At 52.3% G+C, this 23,173-nt stretch overlaps 5 protein-coding genes and 1 non-coding gene across 6 annotated transcripts; 1 reads left to right on the forward strand and 5 right to left on the reverse strand.

The window, feature by feature from the left end:
* Window positions 1-513: 513 nt before the first annotated feature.
* CTHT_0043710 (putative ESCRT-II complex protein) lies at window positions 514-1,304 on the forward strand (the record flags this gene model as incomplete). The annotated part of the gene is made up of 2 exons (XM_006694702.1): window positions 514-1,135; window positions 1,192-1,304. The coding sequence occupies 2 exons, from the start codon at window positions 514-516 to the stop codon at window positions 1,302-1,304; spliced, it is 735 nt and encodes a 244-aa protein (XP_006694765.1).
* A 219-nt stretch (window positions 1,305-1,523) lies between these two features.
* Window positions 1,524-4,226, reverse strand: CTHT_0043720 (uncharacterized protein; the record flags this gene model as incomplete). The annotated part of the gene is made up of 4 exons (XM_006694703.1): window positions 1,524-2,141; window positions 2,196-3,585; window positions 3,639-4,072; window positions 4,134-4,226. 4 exons carry the CDS (start codon window positions 4,224-4,226, stop codon window positions 1,524-1,526), a joined length of 2,535 nt encoding a protein of 844 aa, XP_006694766.1.
* Window positions 4,227-4,980: 754 nt separating this feature from the next.
* Window positions 4,981-5,054, reverse strand: CTHT_0043730. Its single transcript has one exon. It is a non-coding gene; the product is annotated as a tRNA-Val (tRNA).
* Window positions 5,055-5,875: 821 nt separating this feature from the next.
* Window positions 5,876-7,477, reverse strand: CTHT_0043740 (hydroxymethylglutaryl-CoA synthase-like protein; the record flags this gene model as incomplete). Its single annotated transcript, XM_006694704.1, has 3 exons — window positions 5,876-6,013; window positions 6,073-7,326; window positions 7,418-7,477. The coding sequence occupies 3 exons, from the start codon at window positions 7,475-7,477 to the stop codon at window positions 5,876-5,878; spliced, it is 1,452 nt and encodes a 483-aa protein (XP_006694767.1).
* A 2,318-nt stretch (window positions 7,478-9,795) lies between these two features.
* Window positions 9,796-12,051, reverse strand: CTHT_0043750 (uncharacterized protein; the record flags this gene model as incomplete). Its single annotated transcript, XM_006694705.1, has 1 exon — window positions 9,796-12,051. The coding sequence occupies one exon, from the start codon at window positions 12,049-12,051 to the stop codon at window positions 9,796-9,798; it is 2,256 nt and encodes a 751-aa protein (XP_006694768.1).
* A 6,458-nt stretch (window positions 12,052-18,509) lies between these two features.
* CTHT_0043760 (uncharacterized protein) lies at window positions 18,510-19,611 on the reverse strand (the record flags this gene model as incomplete). Its single annotated transcript, XM_006694706.1, has 2 exons — window positions 18,510-19,056; window positions 19,124-19,611. The coding sequence occupies 2 exons, from the start codon at window positions 19,609-19,611 to the stop codon at window positions 18,510-18,512; spliced, it is 1,035 nt and encodes a 344-aa protein (XP_006694769.1).
* Window positions 19,612-23,173: the final 3,562 nt, after the last annotated feature.

Below are 23,173 nucleotides of genomic sequence, written 5' to 3' on the forward strand. Positions count from 1 at the left end.
TTTTTGTTAGCTCGGTGTCTCCTCTATTTGGCTGGGTAAGGGTGGTTTGTTGGGTGTGTCTGGATGAGAATCGGGTCAAGTATGGGCTGGGCGGAATACCTAGGGCTTTCGTGTCAATATCTGCTGGAAACACTATGGCCTCGACAGTTTGTGAGGTTCAACCGTATTCAAAATTCTTGGATGGCTTTTACGGTAAATATCTTCGATTCTTGATCTTCTAGCAGCCATATATCTCTCAAATGGTTTGGCCTTGAAACTGATGATATGCTCAAGCCAAAGGTCCAAAGTGGGTCTTGGTCCCACTATGACCGCGCTGCCCAGGTACCGCGCTGGCCCCCCACCATTCAGCCTCCCTCTCTGACCTCATCCCGTCTCATTCACATCACATTCACTCCAATTCCTAGATCAGTCATCTCATCTCCAGTTGCATTACGTTCTTCACCTCCAGTCAATAACATCCACCAGCTAACCCATTCTTCACTTGAACCAACCGTACCTGATCTACTCTCCAACATGTCCGACCTCCAACCCCAACCCCAACCCTCCTCCTCTTCATCCCCCCCCTCATCATTCACCTTCCCTCCAGAATATCACTTTCCCCCCTTTTTCACCCGCCAACGCAACCTCACCACGCACCACGCCCAACTCGTAAAATGGAGCAACCTCGTCCTCTCCTATTGCCGCCATCACCGCATCCTGAAGCTCTCTATGTCGGGAACAAGCGGCTTCGCCATGCCCTCGCCAAACCTCACCCTGCCTGTTGTTTCGTCAGGAGGGAATAGCTCGTCTAATAACCCAGGCCCATACCCACCGAGTTTGATCCTGGGCGAAGTTACAGCAGGGAGTTCTGTGGTCGAGGTTGACACCTCAGAATTATTCCACAACCGCAAACTCAACCGCCGGTTGGCGCTGGCAGATATTAGGAGTGTGATTGACTTTTTGAGGAAGGATGGACGGGCGGAGTATGTGTCAACTGGGAAGAAAGAGCCGAGTGAGGGGGATCTGGCATGGATTTACTGGAGGACACCGGAGGAGTGGGCAGGATTGGTCGAGGCGTGGGTGGATGCTACCGGGCAGAGGGGAAGCGTGTTGACGGTGTATGAGTTGATTGAGGGGGATGGGACGTTGGGCACTGGTAAGTCCATCTTCAGGATAACGTTGTTGATGGAGGACATGCTGACGAGGGCACAGAATTCCATGGCCTAGACCAAGAACTCCTGCTCAAGGCACTCAACGTGCTCGTCAAGCGCGGCAAGGCACAGATATTCGGCCAGGAAGACTCGCGCGGTGTCAAGTTTTTCTAATGCATACAGCCCGTAACATTACCCTCCCATTCACACTAAACCCTACATGATATCATCTATCCGACAAATGACGCTTCGTGCCTGCCTGCCTACCGCTACATGCCAGACCAGAAAAAAAAGTATACCCAAACATAAAACATGCCTCTCAGCGACGCCGATACCTAACCCACGCCCAATCAGACACCTCCATCTACACAGAGTAAACCTGGCTGCATGGGATCACTTTTTCTCCCTATTCTTCCACAAATACCGCGGATCCCAAAACAGCTCCTGGCGCATGCACACATCGAGCAACCAATCCGCCACAACAATGCGTGGCTCCATGTGGCCCTTAATCGCCATCTCCTCGAACCGCGGCCACAGCTGCTTCTCGGCCTCTGATGGTCCCGACAGGAGGTACACCGGCTCTGGGGGAGCACCACCATCCTCTTCGGGCGTCGTGGGTTTGATGGTCGGACGCCCACGGTACAGCATGAAGATGGCGCCGTTGGCCTTGGCAATAGCTTCGAAGGCCTGGGGCCCGTTAGGGATCTTCTCTGTACAGTAGATGGGCATCTTAAAGAGAAGACGGCCGCGGTTGGCCCGCGCTCGGGCAACAGCTGTTTCGATGGTGATGCCGAACTTCTCTTCACCGGCTTTGTCACGCAGGCGGTAGTCGTCGACGTTGGGCCGCTTGCCCTTTTCGATGCAGGCTGTGACGAAGTCAGAGCTGATGACATCTGGGCCCTTCGCCAGAGCTACCAGGAACTTTTGCGTGCGGATCATGGATGGTGCAGCAAGGTGTGTGAAGGGCACGGTGTCCTGGACAATCTGAATACCAAGAGCACGCAGTTTTTTCTGGCACCATATTAGTATTGCAGGTAACCATATCCATGGAGCTTCGCCACTTACCCTGTCGGCTTCTTCGCTGGACTTGTCCCCGGCCCAACGCTTGTATCCTGTCAGGCAGATGCGCATATCCGCTTCGGGCAGCGATGTCTTGGCCCTCTTCGCAGGCCTCTTGTCCTGCATATCGTCAACATCTTCGCGAGGTCTCTTGTCACTAGCAGGACTTGCGGTGTTCTCGACGACGCGTTCCTTCTCAATCTGGTCAGCTGCCCGCTTGCCGCCAAAGATACCATCTTTGGTGCGCTTTTTCTCCTTCTCATACAACGCAATATCAGCAGAAAGATCGTGAAGCTTGGATAGCGCCTGTGCTTTGGCACTGCGGCTGGCGCTGCTGAACATGGTCGACGGCGTCTCGTTTTCCTTGCCATCAGAGACATGCCGTCCCTTGGCTGGCGTGCTGAATGCCCCGGTGGTAGGGGCCGATCTCCGCGTCTTCTTTGTCGATTGTCCCGCGGGGCTGGATTCTTGCATTACGTTGAAGTCGCGGTCCAGGCCCACCTTAAGGGCGTTCTTTTGCGCCCGCTCGTTAACCTTGTGCTTCATCTTGGCCTCTTCGTTCATTGTCTCCTCGCCGCCAGGGAAGTATCGTTGGCGGAGGACGACTGGGTTAAGGAAAGTCTGTCCGACAACCTCTCCCAGGTTCGTCCGTGGCGGGAAGTGTTGGTACTTGGGGTTCGTGAGCGGTAGTGGCTCGCAGGCCGCATAACTCTCCTCGATCCACAAGTGGTTGACGATCTCAATGTTCCAATCTTTGGCCGCCTCGCACTTTTCGCTGTGCAATCGCGCCGTGATCAGGTGTGTGTTGTCGGATTTCATGGATTTTGTGTATTCAGCACCAGCTGCCTTGATGAGGTTCTCCAAATAAATGCGAGCATCCCCGCCGTAATTTGAGATGGTGATGCGCATGCCCTTGAATCCAGGAAGTCCGTCTCGAGGTATCGGGTAATGGAGCAAGCGACGCATCGGAGATGTGTACTCGTTGTAGACAATCAAGTGGTACAGCCAGGCCAGGTTGCCAACCTCCTTGCCCTGCTGAGACGCCCGGATGTACTGAGGGCCATCACGAAACTGGCAAACGAACCAATCGCAATCGTCAACGTCGTCGACGACCTGGCCGCCACCTCGAATGATCTTGTCCGTGATCGTCTTGCGTAGCTGTGGCGTAATGGGCAGATCCCGTGAAAGCATGACCTTACGCTGCTCGAACACCACCAGCTTCTCCCCGCCATCCGTGTTATAGGGGCCTTGCGGCACCACTGACACCGCTCCGTCAAGGCCCTGGCTGGATGGAATCTTGACAGCCTCTTCAGGGGCCTTTCGTAGAATTTCGGGGTCAGGAAGAAGATAGGGGCCCTCGTCGATGCGCTTACCGAGTCGGAAGCAGTCATCGAACCTGAAGAGTCAGCCACCCAGCCCAAAATGCAGGCGGTTATTGAAACCACTCACCAGTGGGGCAGAACAATCTTGCACTTAAGGTTCTTTTTCCTAGCCTCCACGCACTTCGGATGGTCAAGGGATAGTGCGCAGATATGTGTCGTCTGGCGAGTCAAATCCTTTGATTCAACACCGCCCAGCGCAATGATAGCCCCTGCAATCGACTCCTTGTCCATCTCGGGGATATCGGCACAGGTGAGGATGACACTGGAAAAGATCATACGCGGGTCAGGAGAGAAAGGCCGCACCTGGGCCAGCCTGTGGCGGGCGATGCTGAGATTGATCCATTCATGCCGTACTACGGGGATCATGAACGCCAGGGCCTCGGTGTATTGGTCGAAGTCGATTGTGTCGGAAATGATGTGCGTCGCGCCTGGAATGGGGATCTTGCCCCTACGGTCGGGTTCGAGGATCTCGCCGCCATTCTCGCGGATGAGAGAAGAGTACTGGAAGGAGGGGGGTGTCAGCAGTTGTGTCAGTGTTTCCTCTCAAGGAATCTAGACCTACTTGAGAGATAGCGACGCTCGTCAGAGCCTTAGATTGGACAAATGCGATTTTGCAGTTCTCGAAGAGACCGCCCTTATGAGGCTCGTCGGCCATGGTGACGTTGAGAGAGAGCTCAACGCGTCGTTTGACGCGTTTGCATCACAAGAAACAGTGAAAGTGCGTATGAAGTCTTGTACCGACCGAGTTAAGTCGGACTCAATGAAGGAGTGCAATTGAAATCCTCTTCTTGAGCACAAAGACAGAACAGCTTGGTGCAAAAGTAGGCTGCGACGGGAAGCTGCAAAATAGGCAAGCCGTAGTGAGCGGGATGCTATTATCAAATATCACTAATAATTGGAGGAAACGCGCCGCGACTCTTGTGGGGACGTGTGGCCGACGCGAGGCATCCACGACGCACATGACTTTTCCATTAGGACCCTTGGATGGCAGGCTGCTGATCCCCGCCTTCGACCCGGTGCAACAACAAAACGAGAGCTATTGACGACTCGGAAGCCCAGTTTCTCTATCCAATTGACTCATATGGACACGTTTAACAATGTATCACCTCAATCCAATCTTTCCGTCTGCAGGTTGCTGCAGGTCTCTCACTTTCTCGCCATGATGGTGCAGGTTGAGTCACAACCCTAACCCGCATTCATGCAACTGGCTGCAAGCTTGGTGACTCATATCTAACCCTAACCCCGCTTATCCTTCGACTCGTACTTTCGATCACACCAACAGACCGAGTGCGGTGACTCAAAAAGGAGACTAGTCCAAAACCCCGCACTAGTCGGCTATTTGCTGCACAATACCAGAGGCTTCGTGCCATTGAGTAATGGGATTGAAGGAAAAATGAAACACAGCTTTTTGATCGAACCCAGGTTCGAACTGGGGACCTTCAGTGTGTTAGACTGACGTGATAACCAACTACACCATTCGACCAATCAAACGCTGCGTCCGTGGGAGGGAGAAACGGAAGCTTGGCAGAAGAGAGAGAAGACAGAAACTTTGATACCGCATGAGCTCGGAAGCATCTCTCTACTCCCGGACGTCCAGGCCACCTTCTGTTTTCCGTTGTCATGATCGATGGAATTAATCTGATTCAGTGTTACATTCTACAGTATCTATAGGCCAATGTCTTAACCGGCGAGTGTCTCATGCCAAGGAGGACTGGCTTTGCTCGATGTTACACAGCTTGCATCAACCATGCAGAAACATCCGGAACCAGCATTTAGCTTCACTCAGAAATATTATTAGGTCCTATAGCTAGCTAGGTCGGTGAGCTAAGTAAGCCCTTGACCCTCTCGTGTTCCGTAGTCTATCCTTGAAACGAGCAAGCAGCAACATTAAGCAAGCCCATTACCTCTCCTCCACTCGCCCAAGCAGCCAGTCCTCTTGTCCGCCCTGTCTCAGAGTCTCACATGGCGAGCAAGTTGGCAACCCCAAACCCAAAAGAACCAAGGCAATCCCACCACCTGGTGTTCCAGATTATCCGCATTGTGGTATCCTTCCTCCCGTGTGCGCCGGCCAATTAGGTAGTTGTAATCTCCCAACCAAAGCGCGCGCTGGCAGAAATGGCAAATCAAAATAGTAGTAAAGCAGTGCAATTATAGTTCGCCAGACAAAGGACGCGTTTTGCACCACACACCATGCCATGGTCTATTAAATCCTTCCCAAACCTCCCAACAGGACCGAACAAGAGGAGACGGACGCTCCCGAGGGTTGTCGTCATCATAGTGGTATCGTGTCGGGGAACGAGTTATTTAAGCCTTGACGGCGTACTTGCGCCTGAACATATCGTCAATGTACTCGAGGTAGTACGTGCCGGGGGCGATGGTAGAAACATCACCCTCGGGGGTGAAGTTCTTCTTGAGGTGGGCCTTGTGCCGGAGCTCGCACATCTTGGTCTGTTAGCACAGCCCAACAGTTACACTATACAATAATGCCTTAAGAAACTTACCGCATCGTAGGTCTCGGGGGGCACAGCGCGGCGCGCATCCAGGCGAGCCTTGAGGTCGAGAGTCTTGGCAATGTGCTCGACGCTGCCGACGATGCGCAGCGAGAAGAAGGCAGCCGCCATGCCGGAGCCATAGCTAAACATGCCTATCCGCTTACCGAGCAGGTTCTCGTGGGGCACGAAGGCCACCAAGCTGGCCAGGCCACCCCACAAGCTGCCGCAATACATGTTGCCGCAAAGAGTAGCGACCTGGATGCCAGGGCTGACGCGCTCCTGGAAGCGCTTCTTGGTCAGGCCCATGAAGACCTTCTCAAGAGTCTTGTCGGTTAGGGACTTCTCGTAGTCCATATCGCGATACTCAGCGGGAACCTCGGCGAAGGCCTTGTTGTCGGGGTCCGCCAGGTAGTCGTGGTACAGCAGGCGGCCGTACGACTTGGCCACGAGCTTACAGTTCGGCGCATGGAAAGCGAGGTAGTCGAAACGATCAATGGGGGTCTTCGTCTCCTCAGCCGCGACCGCACCGTTGCCATTGACGTGGCCGTTGGCGAGCTGCTTCTCGCGCTGGCAGTAAGCCTTGTAGGCGGCATCAAGGGCACGGGTGTAGCAAGTGAGGGAGAAGTGACCATCGACGTACGGGTACTCGCTTGTGAGATCCGGCTTGTAGAAGTCATAAGCGTGCTGCATGAAGAAGCCACGGAGACCAGGCTCGAAGACGATAGGGGCGTCAGGGCCGATCAACATCGCGACAATACCGGCACCACCAGTCGGGCGGGCATTGCCCTTGGCGTAGAGGGCAATGTCACCAGCAACAACAATGGCGTCGCGACCATCCCAGGCCGAGGACTCGACCCAGTCAATGGCGTTCAAAACGGCGTTAGTACCACCATAGCAGGCGTTCATGGTATCAACACCGCAGATGTTGGTGTTGTCACCGAACAGCTGCATGAGGACTGACTTCACCGACTTAGACTTGTCGAGGATCGTCTCGGTGCCGACCTCGAGACGGCCAATCGAGTGGACATCGATGCTGTAGTTTTTCAACAGCCGCGACACCACGGTCAGGGCTAGCGAGTAGATGTCTGCCAAGATGTCAGCGCGCGTCTTCTGCAAGCATGTGACACCGAGCACGGAAACGCTGCAAGTAAGGGTCTCACCTTCGCGATCATCGCAAAAGCTCATTTTAGTCTGGCCAAGGCCAATGGTATATTTGCCGGCACTAACGCCGTCGAACTTCTCGAGCTCAGTCTGGTCGACATACTGCAGGGGCGGAAATGTCAGTTTCCGAGCGATGTCGGCGAGGACACGACGCGGGGACGACGCGGTCGCGGCAAGCTCCGGGAAAACGTACCTGGCTTGGGAAATAGATCTCGATGGCCTTGATGCCGATATTCTGAGGACGAGAACTCATTGTGGGTGAGGAATTGGGGCGATTGCAGGGTATAGAGAAGGGAATTAGGCGTAGGCTGTGGTGGTTGGGAGAGAAAAGGGTTAAGGTTGGATCGAGGGGAGAATGTTGTCCTTTAACTTTTGGAGGGGCAGATCTTCGTTAGCGCGAGTTACCCAAAAAAAATAATGCGCTGCGTTTGGGGTATTTTCACGCTCCGTATCCTTCACCGCCCTTTCCCCCCTTTTTTTGTGGGCTGGACAGCCACCCCCAGCGCTCCCAGCCCCAGTTTACCCCAGCATCCACAACATGCATCGTCAAAGATTCGCAGATTGTTGGGCCTCTATGATGGATGAGTTGCCACATACTTACGCTTGGTTCAGAACGGACACGCTGGCGTGGCCTAATCCGTAATCCTACTTATGGTGATACGGGCGTCACGAGCGTCACAGGCTCTGCTCTGGTGGTCACTGTCCACGAAAGCAGATCAAGACGCAGGTATGGGATGATGAAAGAGGTTCGGGCGAGGAAAAGGGGTCAGGGTGGTTTTAAAGCAAAACTTCGGGAGCCACACAGCAGCAGTTCAGTTCCATCCAACGACAGGGAACAAGGGAATAATGGATCACGGCCGCCAAATAGTACTAAGGATCAAAACGTATTTACGTGGGCAGCTCCGAGGCCAGCCAACCTAAGCCAGCAAAGTTGAACAACGATGTCGGAGGCCCAAAAAGGACGCTGCACGTCTTTTTGCCCATCGGTTGGGCGCCTGATGGAGGCATTTGAGCACGACGACAGCGCCCCTCGCTGCCGGGCACGTTGCGTTGCGCCGCCCAAACGCCCACCACGTTGCTCCTCCTCAGCGGCCGGCCTGTCCAGGCCTGTTGACTCCGCTGTAGTGGGCTTCTGCCAAGTCATCCTCTCAGAATAGAGGATCTAATCTCTTAGGTGGGCCGTTGATGCAAGATTGATAAACGTCATCTCCACCGGAACACACACCGCGCACCCGGAAGGCTTCGGACGGCCAGGCTGGGCGGCGGGGATCAGGCACACGCCACAGGGCCCAGGGGCGCGAAGCTGGCAACCGGGACAAGGTTTTGCTAGAATTTCGCATCATCACGACCGTTGTTCGCGATGGCTTTGACAGTGGTCATGGAAATGATAGCATATCTCGGTTTGCGTGCGATCGGAGATCTGTTGCGCTGTTGATCTCCCCCAACGGTTGAGACCGGATAAGCCCGTAGCGCGGGGCATCCCAGAACCTCGCGCGATTCGACCGGAACGAGCACGAGGGCCACGGCAATCTGCCATTGAGCCCTATCCTATGTACCCTACCCTACATCTGGATCAGAACATGATCCGAGAGTGGCACCGACGAGCCCAAAAACCGCTCTCTACGAACCCTTGCAGCTAAGGATGACATGCAGCTCCCCAGAGAGAGTGCAGCGATGCAGCTCAGCCAGCGCAGGTCTAGGACTCCCCAGTCTGGCCGATGTCGAAGGCCATCGTCAGGGTCCAGATCCCATACCATACTGACTCGGGAACTGCTAGCTCTGGCTTTTTTTGTCCCCCTCCCATCCCGTCCTGACCCCTCCTTCCCCCACCCTCGGCAAGGACACCAGATCACCCCATTCGCCAGCACGCCTGAGAAGGGGGGATGGCACAAAGACACCTGCAGGAACGGCAGCAAGTGACACAAGCACCCGCACGCTGCTGCTTCTAGATTTCTCCGGCGCCGCGCCGAACAGCAGTGTGAAAGCGACTGTGCGTTGCGGCTGAGGCACTGTGTGGTATACGTCGACGGCGATGTCGGTGACCTTCCCATCCAGGAAATTGTCGCCCTGGCGCACTTGGTCTCATTGGCCTCTCTGCGTCTTTGTAGATTTCCGCGATCTTCGTGTCTCTCGAAGACGTTAAAATATATCAGATGGAAGAACGTCCGGGGGATGGAAGAAGCTGAGATCATCACCCTTCCCTGATCAGATGGCAGACGCAGGCAGCGAGCCGGGGCGGGGCGTGACATAAATTTTTTTTCCTCAATATTCTAACATCAAGTACGAGTGAACTATCGCATGCTTCCGAATCCTCCGATGGCATCGGTGGAACCAGCCTGCGCATTTCTACTCCATGCTACCGTCATAACCTTACAGGCGCTCAAACATCTTCTGGTATCTCATCATCCGGCATCCATACCCCATTCATATACCCGGTCTTATCCCGTAATGTAAGATAACCATCCTCTAAACGCCGTGTCTATGCAATAATCTGCCGTAGCCACCAAAACACGGTTGAAGCAAACATCATCTATCAAATTATCCAAACATTCCAGACCCTCATTGTTGTTATTATGGGGTTCCATATCCTGAGTCTGCCCCCTGAGGTGTCTTCTGAGCATCCAAAGATGCACCCTTCTCTTTCTCGGTGTCGATCGAAGGAGGGGCAGACACTGATGAGGTCATGGACGGGGCCGGCACCACCACCACGGGCTGCTGCTGTCCAGTCCTGGACTCAAACTTGGCAACCTCAGCCGAAGACTGCTCGACAGCAGCAGGAGCAGTGTCCTTGGCTTGCTTTGTCTTGGTAATGGTCTTCTTTGACTTGACATTCTTAGGCTCCGCCTCAGAAGCACTATTGGCCTCGTTGGATGAGAAAGAAGACGATGAGTCGGAGGAGGACGCGTCGGACTCATCTGTGTTCTTAGCCTTTTTTGACCTTTTTGTCTTTTGCTTAGCCCTTCTCTTCTCTTTCTTCTCATCTTCCTCTTTTGGCTTCTTCTCTCTCCCCTCCTTCTTCTTCCTGGCCTCTTCTTCTGCCTTGCGCTTCTCCTCTGCTTCCTTGAGCTCCTTCTCTTTCCTTTCCTTCCTGGTGTCAATTACCCATTGCTCGGCTAACTCAACGGCCTTTTCAGGATCTCGTTTATGCTTAAGCAGGAATCCCTGAATCTCAGCTGGTGAGAACTCATGTGCAGGAATTTTGGTCGTAAACTCCTCGGCCAGCTTTTTGACCTTGGCAATTGTTTCCTCCTTCTTGCGTTGTGCTTCATCATCGTTGGCAGCCTTCTTACGCTCCTCGTTCGGCGTCAGCGCATTGACAGCCTTCTTGAGCAAGCGGTTGTCCAAGTCTCTCAGAGCCCGTGACCTGGACGAAGACCGGCTGGCTGCAGCAGTCGGCTCCTCGTCAGCCTCAAGAGGAGCATAGATAGCTCGGAAGATGGCTCCCGTCATATCAGCGTCAGCTTTGCCGAACTTGACAATCATGTCAATGCGTCCAGGCCGGATCAGCGCCTTGTCGAGCTTCTCGAGATGGTTAGTCGTCATGATCAGGATGCGACCCTCCTGTGAAGCAACACCATCGATGATATTGAGTAGACCCGACAGGGACAGGCGGCTTGAATTGCCGTTCTTCATGGAGTCTAGCACATGCTTGCCCAGTCGAGAAAGGCTCCCATCATTGCTTTCTTTCCCGAGAGTTTCATCCTTCTCGTCAGAAGACCCTTCTTCACGCGTGTGTGTCAAACCTGCAGTATCAATATCCTCAAGAAGCACGATACAGCGACGCGGCAGCTCGGCGAACAGCGTAGCCATATTCTCCTCATTGGCAGTGACGGAACTCAAGCTGACGATGTAAATCCGCATCTTGAAGTGTCCAGCGAGAGCCAAGCTAAGTGACGATTTGCCTGTTCCCGGAGGTCCGTACAACAAATAACCCCGGCGGTAAGGAATACCGCGGTTATTGTACCACCGACGAGTGGCCGGGTTCAGGTAGTCGGCAATGTCGGCGATCAGCTCGTTTTTGACCTTCTCACTCAAGATGACAGTCTCGAAGGGTCGCGCAGTGCGTGTCATACAGCGCTGCCAGAAGGGTTCAGAGATGCTACCGCTGCGAGATGCACCACGATAAATGAGGGTTTTATTCTCATCGTGCTTCATGTACTCCTCCCGGGCCTCAAGAAGCAGGTCCTTCAAGACCTGGGGATTCCGATTAAAGCACGATATGGAGATTGCCTCGCGCTCGCTAACCGTGAGATAGCCTGCCTGGCTTGCGCTCTGAGTACGGTTGAACATGAGAATGCGGCCTTTGTACCAAAACCAGTGACTGCCGAATGTAGGTGTGTACGCCAGGGGTTTTTGCTTGCGGTGCGGGCTCGCTTCCCCGGAGTCTTCGTACTCGTCTTCTTCGTTTTCCTCTTCCCGCCTCCAGAGATGCCACGATCGTGAGTTGAGGTTGGTATTGGCCACGAAACGGCGCGCCCCTTTTGCGAAGTACTGATTGGCGACCCAGCTCATGACCATGTTGTAGATCTCATCGTCCGGCCGGATGTCGACGGTCGACATGAGGTGCTTGTCGACCAGATTCCAGGCATATTCGGTGAAGTAGCGCCAGGCCAAGGTGACGCCTCCCATGAGCAGTAGCAGGGGGATGTAAACATTGAGGTCGATACCCGTGTACCGGACGACGGCATCTGCTAAAACACCAAAACCCGGGAAAAAGAAGTCGAGCAGCGCGTTTGGCGCTCCAATAGCCGGGGACATGCTGGAGTTGGCAGACGGCTGTTCGGCCATGCAAGCCCCTTCAAGAGTTCCAGACGGGATGGTATCCATGACTTCCTCTGAATATGTGAACGATTCGGTCGGTTGTCAAGTTCGAACCTGGAGATTGATTCAAACTATCCGTAGTGGAGGAAACAGTTCCATCTGTCTGAGTGACGGGACAAGACACGACCACTTATAATCGTTATGTCCCGTCAGGCACACAAACTTCCTTTCCGGTCCCGTCGATATGTGTGACCGGATAGTACGTATTGACTAGCGAAAGAGGTATGCTGACTGCATAGGTGCTATCGTGGCAAGGTAATGTGCTCCTGCATGGTTCTTCGTCGCGCTGCATGATCTGGCCTGGCCGGCTGACCTACGTACCGATCTTGGGGCTGGGTCACCAAGTCCAAGGCAGCAACAATTGTCACATTTCATCAGCTTCATGCTCCCATACCTTACCGCCCTATCGGCATATTGCTCGGAGGAGATGGAAAGGAGGCATCCGGTCGCTCTCCGGAAGCCCCGGGCGGCTTGTACGTACGGAAGGGAAGAGATGCATGCATGCATGCACTGTGTCTTCGTTTACATACAGGCAGACGACCATTCACCAACTCACATCTGATCTTGGCTCCAATGTGTAGGATGTAAGTGGTTGTACCATGGCGGGGTTGAGATGCGTTCCCAGTTGGCTGGTACGACCGCTTAAGAGCCAATTACATGTAGTCATTCAATGTACTTGCATGTACTCTGTGGCACAGCACTCCTTTATGGGTTGACTGGAGTGTGGCACGAGAAAAGCTGCGCAGAAAAGACGGGGGAAGGATTTAGTTGGTGTAAGCTTCTCAGCGGGTGTGTCTCCCCAGGTTGCTGACATGTCTTGGTAATATGTCCGTTGCTGGTTATCTTTTTTGAGGACTAGTTGAGACAGCAGAAACTGACGCTCTGCATTGTCCATTTCAGCTCGCCGAAGGAGTGGTTATTGACCGAGAAGGGGACTAAGGAGTCGATCCGATCATAAAAGGCGGCTGAAGATATGTCGCCTGACCTACAGTAAAAAGGTAATAGCCTAAGGGGTTGAGGAGGTGAGGACCGGGTCCCCTGATAAGCCAAGGTCACGGGTCGGTTGCCCTCAACGGTGTCACACACCCAGCGCATTCATCTGTGTGCATGTGTGGGTGTGGATGTCGCCTTTGTGCATACCATATGCTTGGTACATTTGTCTGCCGTATTGCCGTATAGCTATGGTCGGGAGGAAGTCTTGGACTGTTGGTTAGGCATCTCAGTGACAGCTGCATTTTGCGGCCAAAATCTTTAGACTTGGCCATTATAGGTGCTCCCCTCGCCGGCAACTGCGGCCGCAGAAACCTGTTTGAACCTTGTCAAATACGCGGCAAGATCCAATGGCGATGATATAGATCAGAAAATCCTGAGCCAATCTTTCAAAAACAACCAGTTATTGCAGATGCCATTAGGCTCCCCAACAGGCGGCTCAGTTCCCGGGCAGCGGTAGATGTTAGGCACATGATATTGGAGATGTCTGTTGCCGTGGTGAGCAGTAGGAAGGGTCTAGGCCAGTTCAATTGGCTCGCAATAGAGGCGGTTGTCAAAAATAGCCAGGGAGCCTCAATCACATTAGACAATAATCACATAAACCTTTCAGAGACATAGATTACTGGAAGCAAGAGTGATTTACTGAAAGGCCCTCCGGGTGGTGAGCCGAAACTTGCATTCATCTCGCAACTTCAAAGACATGGCATGTTTGGAGGACCGAGTGCAAGCTTGGCTTTGAGATCCACTGTGGCGTATTTCGTGGCAGCTTCGGCAGAGCGTTGGGCTGAAGGAGGGAGGCCTGGACAGTGACTCACTCTTGGCTTAGTACTGAGGGGGCAGCTAGTGACCCACATCGGGGACGACAGTGGGGCGGTGACGGTTCGCTGAAAGGTGGAAACTCTAAACTTTGTTAACTCTCCGGAAAATGGATTTTCATGAAGTTGAGATCAGCTTGGTTCGGATCCATCACTTTCGATCAAATACCAGCGTCTAGGTCTGGGATACACAAGTTTTGCTATGAGAAGTTATGATCACTCTCCAGTCAAGCTTCACTTACTATACCGACCCTTCTTTCTAAACCTGCTCGTCAGCGATGCAGTTCAAGCCGCCATCTCCTGATGATAATATGCCCTCTATCCGATGTGAAGTTACAGAGACGCGTGCTCTCTACGGTCTTCCATACTCTAGATATATTGGTTGTCATATGGCAGGCTTATCAGTCATCAGAGAAACTAGTTCTTGGCTGCTGTTTAACCCAAGGTGGCTTACGTAAATGCAGAATGTCTTCATGAGCATAGAAAATTTTAAGAGAAGCAGAGTATCGTTGTGGGGAATTAAGTCCTTCCCTGTCCAAAGCCTTACGTCAAGAGACTATCCAAGGTTGAGTAATAAAAGCCACAGAACCTAGGGCTGGGATCTGACGATTCCACAACCTCCTGAGATCGGTTCGAAGGTAGTGGCCAAGTTGTAGAACCTGAGGGACTGGGGTCCTCACACAGTAAAGTATGGAGTGCACTGCGGTCACCAGTTGTTGGTTGACAAGTGTTTCTATTGCTGACTGAAAAGTTCTCATCATGGCTCTGGGAATGAGCGATTCTATGTACATATTTATACTCAAGAGTTGTTGACATACCTACTCTGTCATTCCAATTATCACCAAGCACTTCCTCAGTTATCACCAGGTGTTGCGCTCGATTATCAGTACTTTCTTGGCATTGATAATTTTCCACCCTTCTGATTGGTTGATGTCCTGATCGTAACAGATCTCCTCCTGATTGGCTAACATCCTGGCCATAACATAGGTTGTTGTGGTGTAGCAGTGCCATCTGTGGTGCTCATATCTCGAGCCAATAACCGCAATGGCCTCCCTTAAATTCACTGTCTGGCACTCGTATATAAGCAGCTCGTTCAGGCATCTTCGCCAGACTAGATATTTCTCAACCCTTAGGTGTAACGGCAGCAACAAAGATCGTAATACTGTTCCTTACTTTTCCACAGAGCCTACTCAGCAAATGTCCGAGATCTCCTTAAAGAGATGAAACGGTGATCTATAGTAGCCCTTGTCAACCCCCCCTGCAACAGATAGAGTAATCGGTATTGCAAACAAACAATAAGGTATGTTTTGTTTGAGTTAACTCCTGGATGTGGACTTGGAGGGAACTGTTTTTGGTCTCATCTCGCACATAAAGTTGCGTGTTGAGGTGCAATGTGGTAGCAGAAATGTTCTAAGGCGGTGGATTGATAATGTAGTGTTTAGTTTTTCGCTATTTGGTTCACGTCCGATGCCTCCTTTGGGACTGATTCCTGACTCGGAGAGGCCACATTTTCTTGTCTCTAGGACAGCACGTACGTATGGCTACCTGCCATGATAGTGTTTCGCCGCTGTTAAACATTTTTTGCCATAGCTAAATTCAATCTATGAAACATTGGGCAGATTGCCTCTCACACATCAGCCGGATCTCAAGCTACAATGCGTTAAGTGCGGTACTACATTACGGAGTGCACGAAGACGTATTTAACCTGTTGTTGGGAAACTTGGGGGGCTAATGCACCCTTGCCTACGCGAGTTCTCTACCTTAGTGTTGAGCGTTCGGACTACTGTTTCATTCGACCGATCGGATCTGCTGGCATGAAAGGTCCCTCCAAGAAGAATGGGCCGAGCTCTGTTACCTTCCAGAAGATTTACAATTGTCAACGTATATCTACATCCTAACTTCGACAACGCCACCAACACCTGGCGATCCCTCCGCTCCCTCCAGCCCAGCCCGGGCCCTCTGTGGTGGGAGGGGACTTCACCACTCACCACCCTGACCAGGACCCCAGGGTCCGGTCAAACCCTAAAGGGGATATGGTCAGAGCGTAGGTCTCCTCAAAGGGACTGCATATTCTCAACCCCGAAGGCGTGACACACCGCGGCGGTGGTGTTATTGATTTTGCTCTCGGTCCCCCCAAGGCCTACGCGGAGTTTGCTCATTGGGCCTAGGACTACCGGGCGCTGGTAGTGACCGTGCTCAACCGCTCTCTAAACCGACTCCCTCCTTTAAAGCGCCTTCCCATGGCCCGATTTGAGTAGGGGGCCTGCCTACTATGTACCCTTCCTTCAGCCCCAGGCCAGCTTCGCCTCTCAGGAGGAGCTAGAACAATTCGCTTGGGCATTCTACGACGTCCTAGCTAGCGTGGCGGGGCGCCTCGCCATTCGGCAAGCACACTAAAAGTGCCGGTAGTGGTCGGAGGTACTTGCCACAGTTAGGGAGACCAACCCTGTGGTATATCGGAAACTCTGCAAGGAGGATAGAGTCGACTTCTACAGGGAGGGGATATCCGCCGCCTCCTCGGAGAAGTGGGAACGATACTGGGGTGGCGCAAAAGCTCCTCTGACGACAGACCAACGGTTATGTTCGTCGACGGTAGGTTGATGTCGGGCACGGAGCAGGTGGCAGCGTACCTAGCTACCCAGGCCTTTCGCCCTGCCGGAGCCCAAGAGGGTCCCCGCTCGGCCTGGCTCGGCCCCCGGCTCCCCTCCGAATGGTCAACGAGGTTGGCCGTCCCACCCAGTGATGAGAAGCTCATGGGGACCTTCCTTGGAGCCACGTCTAACACTCCCGGTCCGGACGGGGTGCCCTCAGCCTTCCTCAGACATGGCCGAAACCGTCCCGTCTAAATCGGTACTGGAACTTGTCCAGTCGCTTGTCTATGATGTGGAGATCATGGCAAGACAAGGCTACCACAGACTCCTCGTCATCCTATATGTTGATTCGGCCTACCCTCGGTCCAGCCGTCAATCCTCCGCGAGGTCCTGGCAGACCAAGGCTGGCCATGCTGGCTGTGTGAAGTGGAGCAAACACCTGGCACAACTGGCATACCATGCGTCCTTAGGGTCAACATGCCCATTGTAGCCAGACCACTCCCAAAAGTCAGCGCCCCCAGGGGTGAAGCCAGTCGAAAATGCAATTCAATTCCAATTCTAATTCTACCCCGAAAAGCTTTTATTTGTCCTTTTGACCTGCCAACCATCCCCCTGACCATCCTCCACACCTAATTCCTGTGCTAGAAGAGACCTAGGGGTAATCGCTCCCATCACAATAGCAGTTATCAAACAAGGGCAGCCGTGTGCATGCCAATTCCAGCGTCAACAGCACTTTATTTTTTTCCTTTCTTCCCATTCTTCTTTTACTTCCACTTTGGCGCCCTGCCACTTTCAGTGTTGGCCTGACTTCCTGCGGCGTCAGCGTACTGTTCCCTGCCTACCCGCCGTTTTCTTAGAGTTGCCTGAAGACGGAAGAACGTCAAGCTTAGGCTTCGGAGCTTCATTCCTGACCTCTCTGGATGCATATTTGCGTCCCAGTTGGCATTGGAGCCATTTGCCGCCATCCCTAAACTTTCCCTTTCTAACTGCGAGTTACTCCCTCTATTATTAAAGCTTCCCGTATTGTTACTGGAGCAATTTCCAGAACTGTTAGACGTTCCTGTTATTTGTAGTGCCTGCGTTCCCACCAGAGATCCCATTGCTGTTGGATGTTAATCGATTATTTCTATTGTTATCCCACTGTACTCACATCTTTCACCATTATTTTGCAAAGTTTCATCACTTTTCGAGAGTAGGTCATTAAACCGCCCTCTACACATCAGTATGACAAGAAGCGGTTAGACTACAGGCTGTCGGGCTGCTGCTTCTGCAGTTATGGCTACCAGTTCTGCTGATTTTCCTCCAGCTTCGAATTGCTCTCTATGCTCCCCCTTGATTCTGTTCGAAAGCATCCATCCTCGCTTCTGCAGTTTCTTCGAAGTCCCCTCCCACCACAAAAGGGCCCGGGCTGGGCTGGAGGGAGCGGAGGGATCGCCAGGTATTGGTGGCGTTGTCGAAGTTAGGATGTAGATATACGTTGACAATTATAAACCTTCTGGAGGGTAACAGATACCAGGCCATGCTCTGGTGCTGTAGGGGCAGAAGCCGAGAGCCGGCAGTCTACATAGATCGCCGCTCTGGTAGCCCTGTTGTCGACCGCGTACAAGGTGAAGCCGGGGTGTCGCCTCACTCTACCGAAGAGTATGGGTGGTTCCTGTATGCATACAACTTGGTAACAGTGCCTCACCGCCCTCTGAAGGACACCGTCGATGTTGGCCAGAAACCTTTGGACGTTGGCAGAGATTATCTTACAGCCCTGGGGCATCGGCTGGCTTTGATCTAGGCAGGGTTTCGATGTCTATACGGACCACAATGCAGTCCTCAACCCGGTCGTCCTGCGGGCCGTCAGCCTGGGCGGGCTGGCTAGCGGGTGCCGTCGACGTAGTGGCAGGCGCGGGAGGAGAGTACCGGTTAGGCCGGGGCCCTTGGAGCCGGGACGGGACAGGGGGGTCTCGGTCGGGACGTGGGGGCTCTGACGAGCGAGTTGGGGGGGGGCCTGCGGGGCGTCCGGGAGGTCCCCCTCATCTCGGACAGAGCGTGGTGGCTCTGCGGAGTGGGTGAGGAGGCCTTATGGGGCGTCTGGGAGGACCTCCTCGGCCGGGGTTGCCGGGGTGGTGTTGCCTCGGGACAGAGTCGGCTCTGGGCGGGGGGCGTTGGGGGTCAGGCTGGCTCTCCTGGCCGCCTTGTAGGCCGCCTGACCCGCTTCTCTGACCGCTTTCCTTTGAGTCTCCGTGAGTTTTATAAGCTTGCCCTGCCACACCCTCGGTCTAGCTGGGTAGTCCTGATGGCCCGGTTTCGCGGGGTTGAGGCAGTTGGGGCATTGGGGTAGGGGAAGATGCTGTGAGTGGTTGTGAAGGAAGCTCCCACACTCGCCACAACGGGCAGCGGAGTGGCATTTGTCCTTGAGGTGAAAGCCAAAGAAGCGGTCAGAGGTATAGATGCGAACCTTCTTCTTCAGGGGGACCGACGGATCCGAGTCGAAGATCCTGAAGGGTTTAACTTTCTTGATGAGAACCACTAGGTAAGCTCCAGGTGTATCCTTGATCGCATGGACACTAAAGTCCTTCTCTTTAGTGACTGCTGCGATCTCGTCCGTGATAAGATGGTCCGTAGGTCTGCGTGAGCCATCGTGGGCCAATATGAACTCCGGGATTTTTTTACCAATTTGGCGTATGTGGGCACCTTGGGATCAATACGGATACCGTGTTCTTTGGCTTGGCGGCGAGGATGTTGCGAAGTTCAGGGCGAGATACTTCGACTGCGAAGCCTGAGTTAACAGGATATACTTTGATTATATCACGTCTGGGGAAACCGAGTCTTTCGACCAGAAGAGTGACGATGCCTGACGGTGTGACGTCTTCGGAATCTAGATGATCAGCACGCGGGGCTTGGGGCGGGCTTGGGAGAGGGGAACGAGGCAGGCGTGGTAACGGGATAGGGTGCCCTGTGGAAGCGTTCCAGGCTTGCCCCCAGAGTTTTACCTGGGAGGCCCTGGACTTGAACAGCTGGAAGGGAGACCAAAAAAAGCCCTTGGGTCTAGCCTGCCGGCAAGGGAGAGGCACTGCAGGGAAAACTTCTTGAGGAAGGAGGATCAAGAGAATGACATGGAAAGTGGAGAGATAGATGAAGGTCAGGAGAGTGAGACGGGAAGTGAGCAGACCGAAGAACATGAGGAGAGTGGTACAGAGGGTGGGGAGACAAACGAAGATGATCTGGTATCTAGGATGAACTATTTGAAGGTATCGAAGATCACGGCTGGCAATATCATCTTCGGTGACAGAATGAAGAGTAGTTTGACCGCTAACATTAATTCTTCAACTATCCCTTGACAATCTCCCATCCCAAAAAGGACTCTTGTCTTTGTCATTCAGACCCAGCCTTCATGTGTCCTATCTATCAACTTGGGATATACAAGGACTTCGAGAAGGTTCAAAGGAATTCTTCCCAAAACTCTACTCAGCATATCCTTACCAAGTGATTGTTCGCCCGTGATTAGGTCACTCCCTTCGTTGGCTTGGCAGATGAAGACAGCTTCAAGTTGGTATTTGTATCGCAGAGGCTGAGCGTGGGAAGTAAGAGAGACTCAATGACTCGACTTTTGTAAGATTTCGGACATTGAATCTGGTCTGAGATGGCTTCTTCTGCAGTTCTGCGTTGGTATTGTGTGGCTCAAATGAGTGCTGGGGATGATGACGCAGGCGCTGGATGTACCACAGCGTCCAAGCATGCATCGGATATAGTTTCCGGAAGTATTGAAAATGCAAACATTCATTTGTGCCCGACCAAGCCATACAACATAGCAAATGTCTAGGACATGCGTTGTGTAACGGGTGCATGGTCTGGTGCAGGCAGAGATCGACAATGGGTCAAATGGGTTAGATGATGGCCACTGACGATGTGGGGTGCACAGCGAAGTCAGTTGCTACGTGTAATAATCTTCCTTGGTCCTCAGTGTCCTTGTGTTGGAGAGAGCAAAACCAAGAGGAATCCTTCATCATGTCCAAGTAGCTCCCTTTATAGAATTCCTTTGTCCTTGCCAGTACCTCGCGGTCTCCTGGGATCTTCAGGGGTTTTCCTCAGCGTGGCAAGGTTATCTAACTCATTCTTGCTGCCCCTAATATTTCCCGGACTCTACCAGTCAGATATACCTTTACCCTTCTCAGCTCTTCTGTCACCGGCGTTCTATATGTTGGCTGTCAAGGATGTTTCTTCTCCTTGGACTGCCATGTCCATGTGACACGTTGACAGAAGTGATTGGTCGGTGGATCGTGGATTACGTATAGCTCGAGGCTATTGCATACAAACTACTGGTTGGTATGACAACTGAGCTGCAAGCAGTAAACAACATAACAGTGAAGAAACTTGAAATAAAAGCAAATGAAGTGCTTTTGCCAGTCAGGAGATCAATTTAGACTCTGGGTGTGACCGAAACTTGATGGGTTTACTGCAGAAAGAAACGAGAACTTCAACGGACTCTAGATAGCTGCATGTGAAACCTTTTCTTTATAAGAATGATATAGGAAATTGGCTCTAGAAAAAAACGTGGCAGCTCTAGTACAATGACATAGTTACCACGTTAGTATAGATTAGCTCTTCTGTGCCGTGAATTGGTGGTGCACTCATCTCGATGCCAACCCTCATAGTTTTCTCTGTTCTCTGCTAGTACTTCAAGGAACCTTCGATAAGAAACATGAACAAATACCGTGTCCTGTCCAGCGAGATTCCAGAAACTCTTTACTAAGTACTTTATAGCACAAGCCAAACACTATACAGACCCTTCGAAGGTCTGGCAGTGCGCGACTGCTCTACTAGATATAACACTGAGGAAGCACTGAGCCGATTGCCAGAGGATCTAATACGCCACTTCGGCTGAAAGATCTAGACGAAACCTAGATTAGAAACTTGGCACCCCCCTTTCATCAGCCTTTTCACTGACGGCAATTACGCCATCAGCTCGGGACGAAGACAGCCATGTCTTAGCTATACCTAAAAGGGGATATGGAAGGAAAAGAGCCGGTGGATGGTCTTAGAGCTCTCAAAGAAGCATTTGGACAAAACACGTACATATCTAAGCTCAGCCACTTGATGGAGAGACTAGAATTCACGAGAATGTGACCCATTCAGAAGTACGTAAGTACGCTAAACGGGGGTATATCGCACTATACGCAGTCTCGGCGAAGGCAATCACGCGATTTTATATGGACAACTCTCTACAGACCTGGCTTCCTGTATGTAAGTTTTACAAATCACTATTGGTCGTTCGTTGAGAGTCCCCACGATGACTAACTGACGCATTACTACAACAATACTCCTGCAGAGAGTCGTTTCGATGCGTTGTGAACAAGAGGAAATGAAGAAGGAGATGCCAGAATTCTAAATGCTTCGGAAGATAGTGGCTGATAGCGCATCTAGCAGCATGGGGGATCTGACGCTTTAGCCGGATAATATGTCTCAATGGTAGCTTGAGCATTATCTTGATTAATTAGAGCAGTTCTCCGCCACAGAAAATATGTGTTTGATTAACGAGGGCAATACTTGGATCCAAGTACAGGCTTTGGGAATTCCAAGAATATCCCCACACAGGAGGGAAATAGTATCAAAACCGTTTGAGCTTGACAGAGAATCACCGAAGGACATATTACGTTGGTAATTGGCTGGGAAAAGTGAATTGTGGGCTCGATATCACGATTCGACTGTGACAAACGGTTAAAGGCTGTGTGCGAGACGCTCCAGAAACTCGGCTTGGGGATCCTTCATGGGAGCCTAGCACAGTGCATCGAAGTATGAGATAACGTACAAGTGCGAACCGGTGCGAGGTAACTTAAGCAATGCTGGGTTTCTGTAGAGCAGAAGTGGATGTCAGGCAGAATTCTGGTAAGACAGAAACGCATCGTTGACCTAGAACTCCTTCATCTAGCTACTGTTACATGGGGTCTCCAACACAGCTGCCTTCTGGATCCAGACCATGAAACTCTTCCAAGCATCTCTGACTCAATAACCTGTTAGGAGGGAACTTTGGAGACGGGCCTCTGGGTCGGCCACGTCAACTGGCCGGATGACATCATTATGCAGGCTCCGCGACATGATGGTGCTAAAAGCCTTATTGAGATTGCACTGCATATGGAATAGGAGTTGGGTCCTGTTAGTTGGCCTCAAGGCAGACAGGGCGGGGTTTCAGAAGGTACGAGAAACCTGACAGAAATAGTGCGCGAACATCTAAAGTTGGAAAAGTAGTGCCTGTTGGTCAAAGATCCCTATGGCTTATATGGGCAAACTTTCGATACAAAACTGCAGAGTTCCCCACGGAAATCGTTAGGTAGGGAGCACACTGCCCTAAACGACCATTCTCTTTACCTCTGGCCAGCACACTGCTATTGCTCCACCTAAGTTTGAATTTTCAAACTCTTAGCGGATCACCATGTCCTGGCTTGCTGTTCCCCAAGAAGAGCTTCCCCCTAGATTCTACCGCGTCCAGTACCCACTCACGCAGACCATGGAAGGGGAGAGTGGCTTACTTGCCGGCGATCAGACAACCAGGTACGAATCGTCGGTCAAGTGCTACGCGGAGCAACGATTGAAAAACGATATTGAACGGCACTTTACCTGAGGCACACGCAACTGGAGCTCTCCTTTCATCTCCCTCTTCTCAGATTGGAATCATGCAAGAAATTGGGCGATCAAGAGGCCTTGGAAAAGACGAGGAAATTGGGAAATCCTTGAGATTGATACATC

This window comes from Thermochaetoides thermophila (assembly GCF_000221225.1).
Source record: "Thermochaetoides thermophila DSM 1495 unplaced genomic scaffold scf7180000011818, whole genome shotgun sequence".
NCBI classification, from domain to species: Eukaryota; Fungi; Ascomycota; class Sordariomycetes; order Sordariales; family Chaetomiaceae; genus Thermochaetoides; species Thermochaetoides thermophila.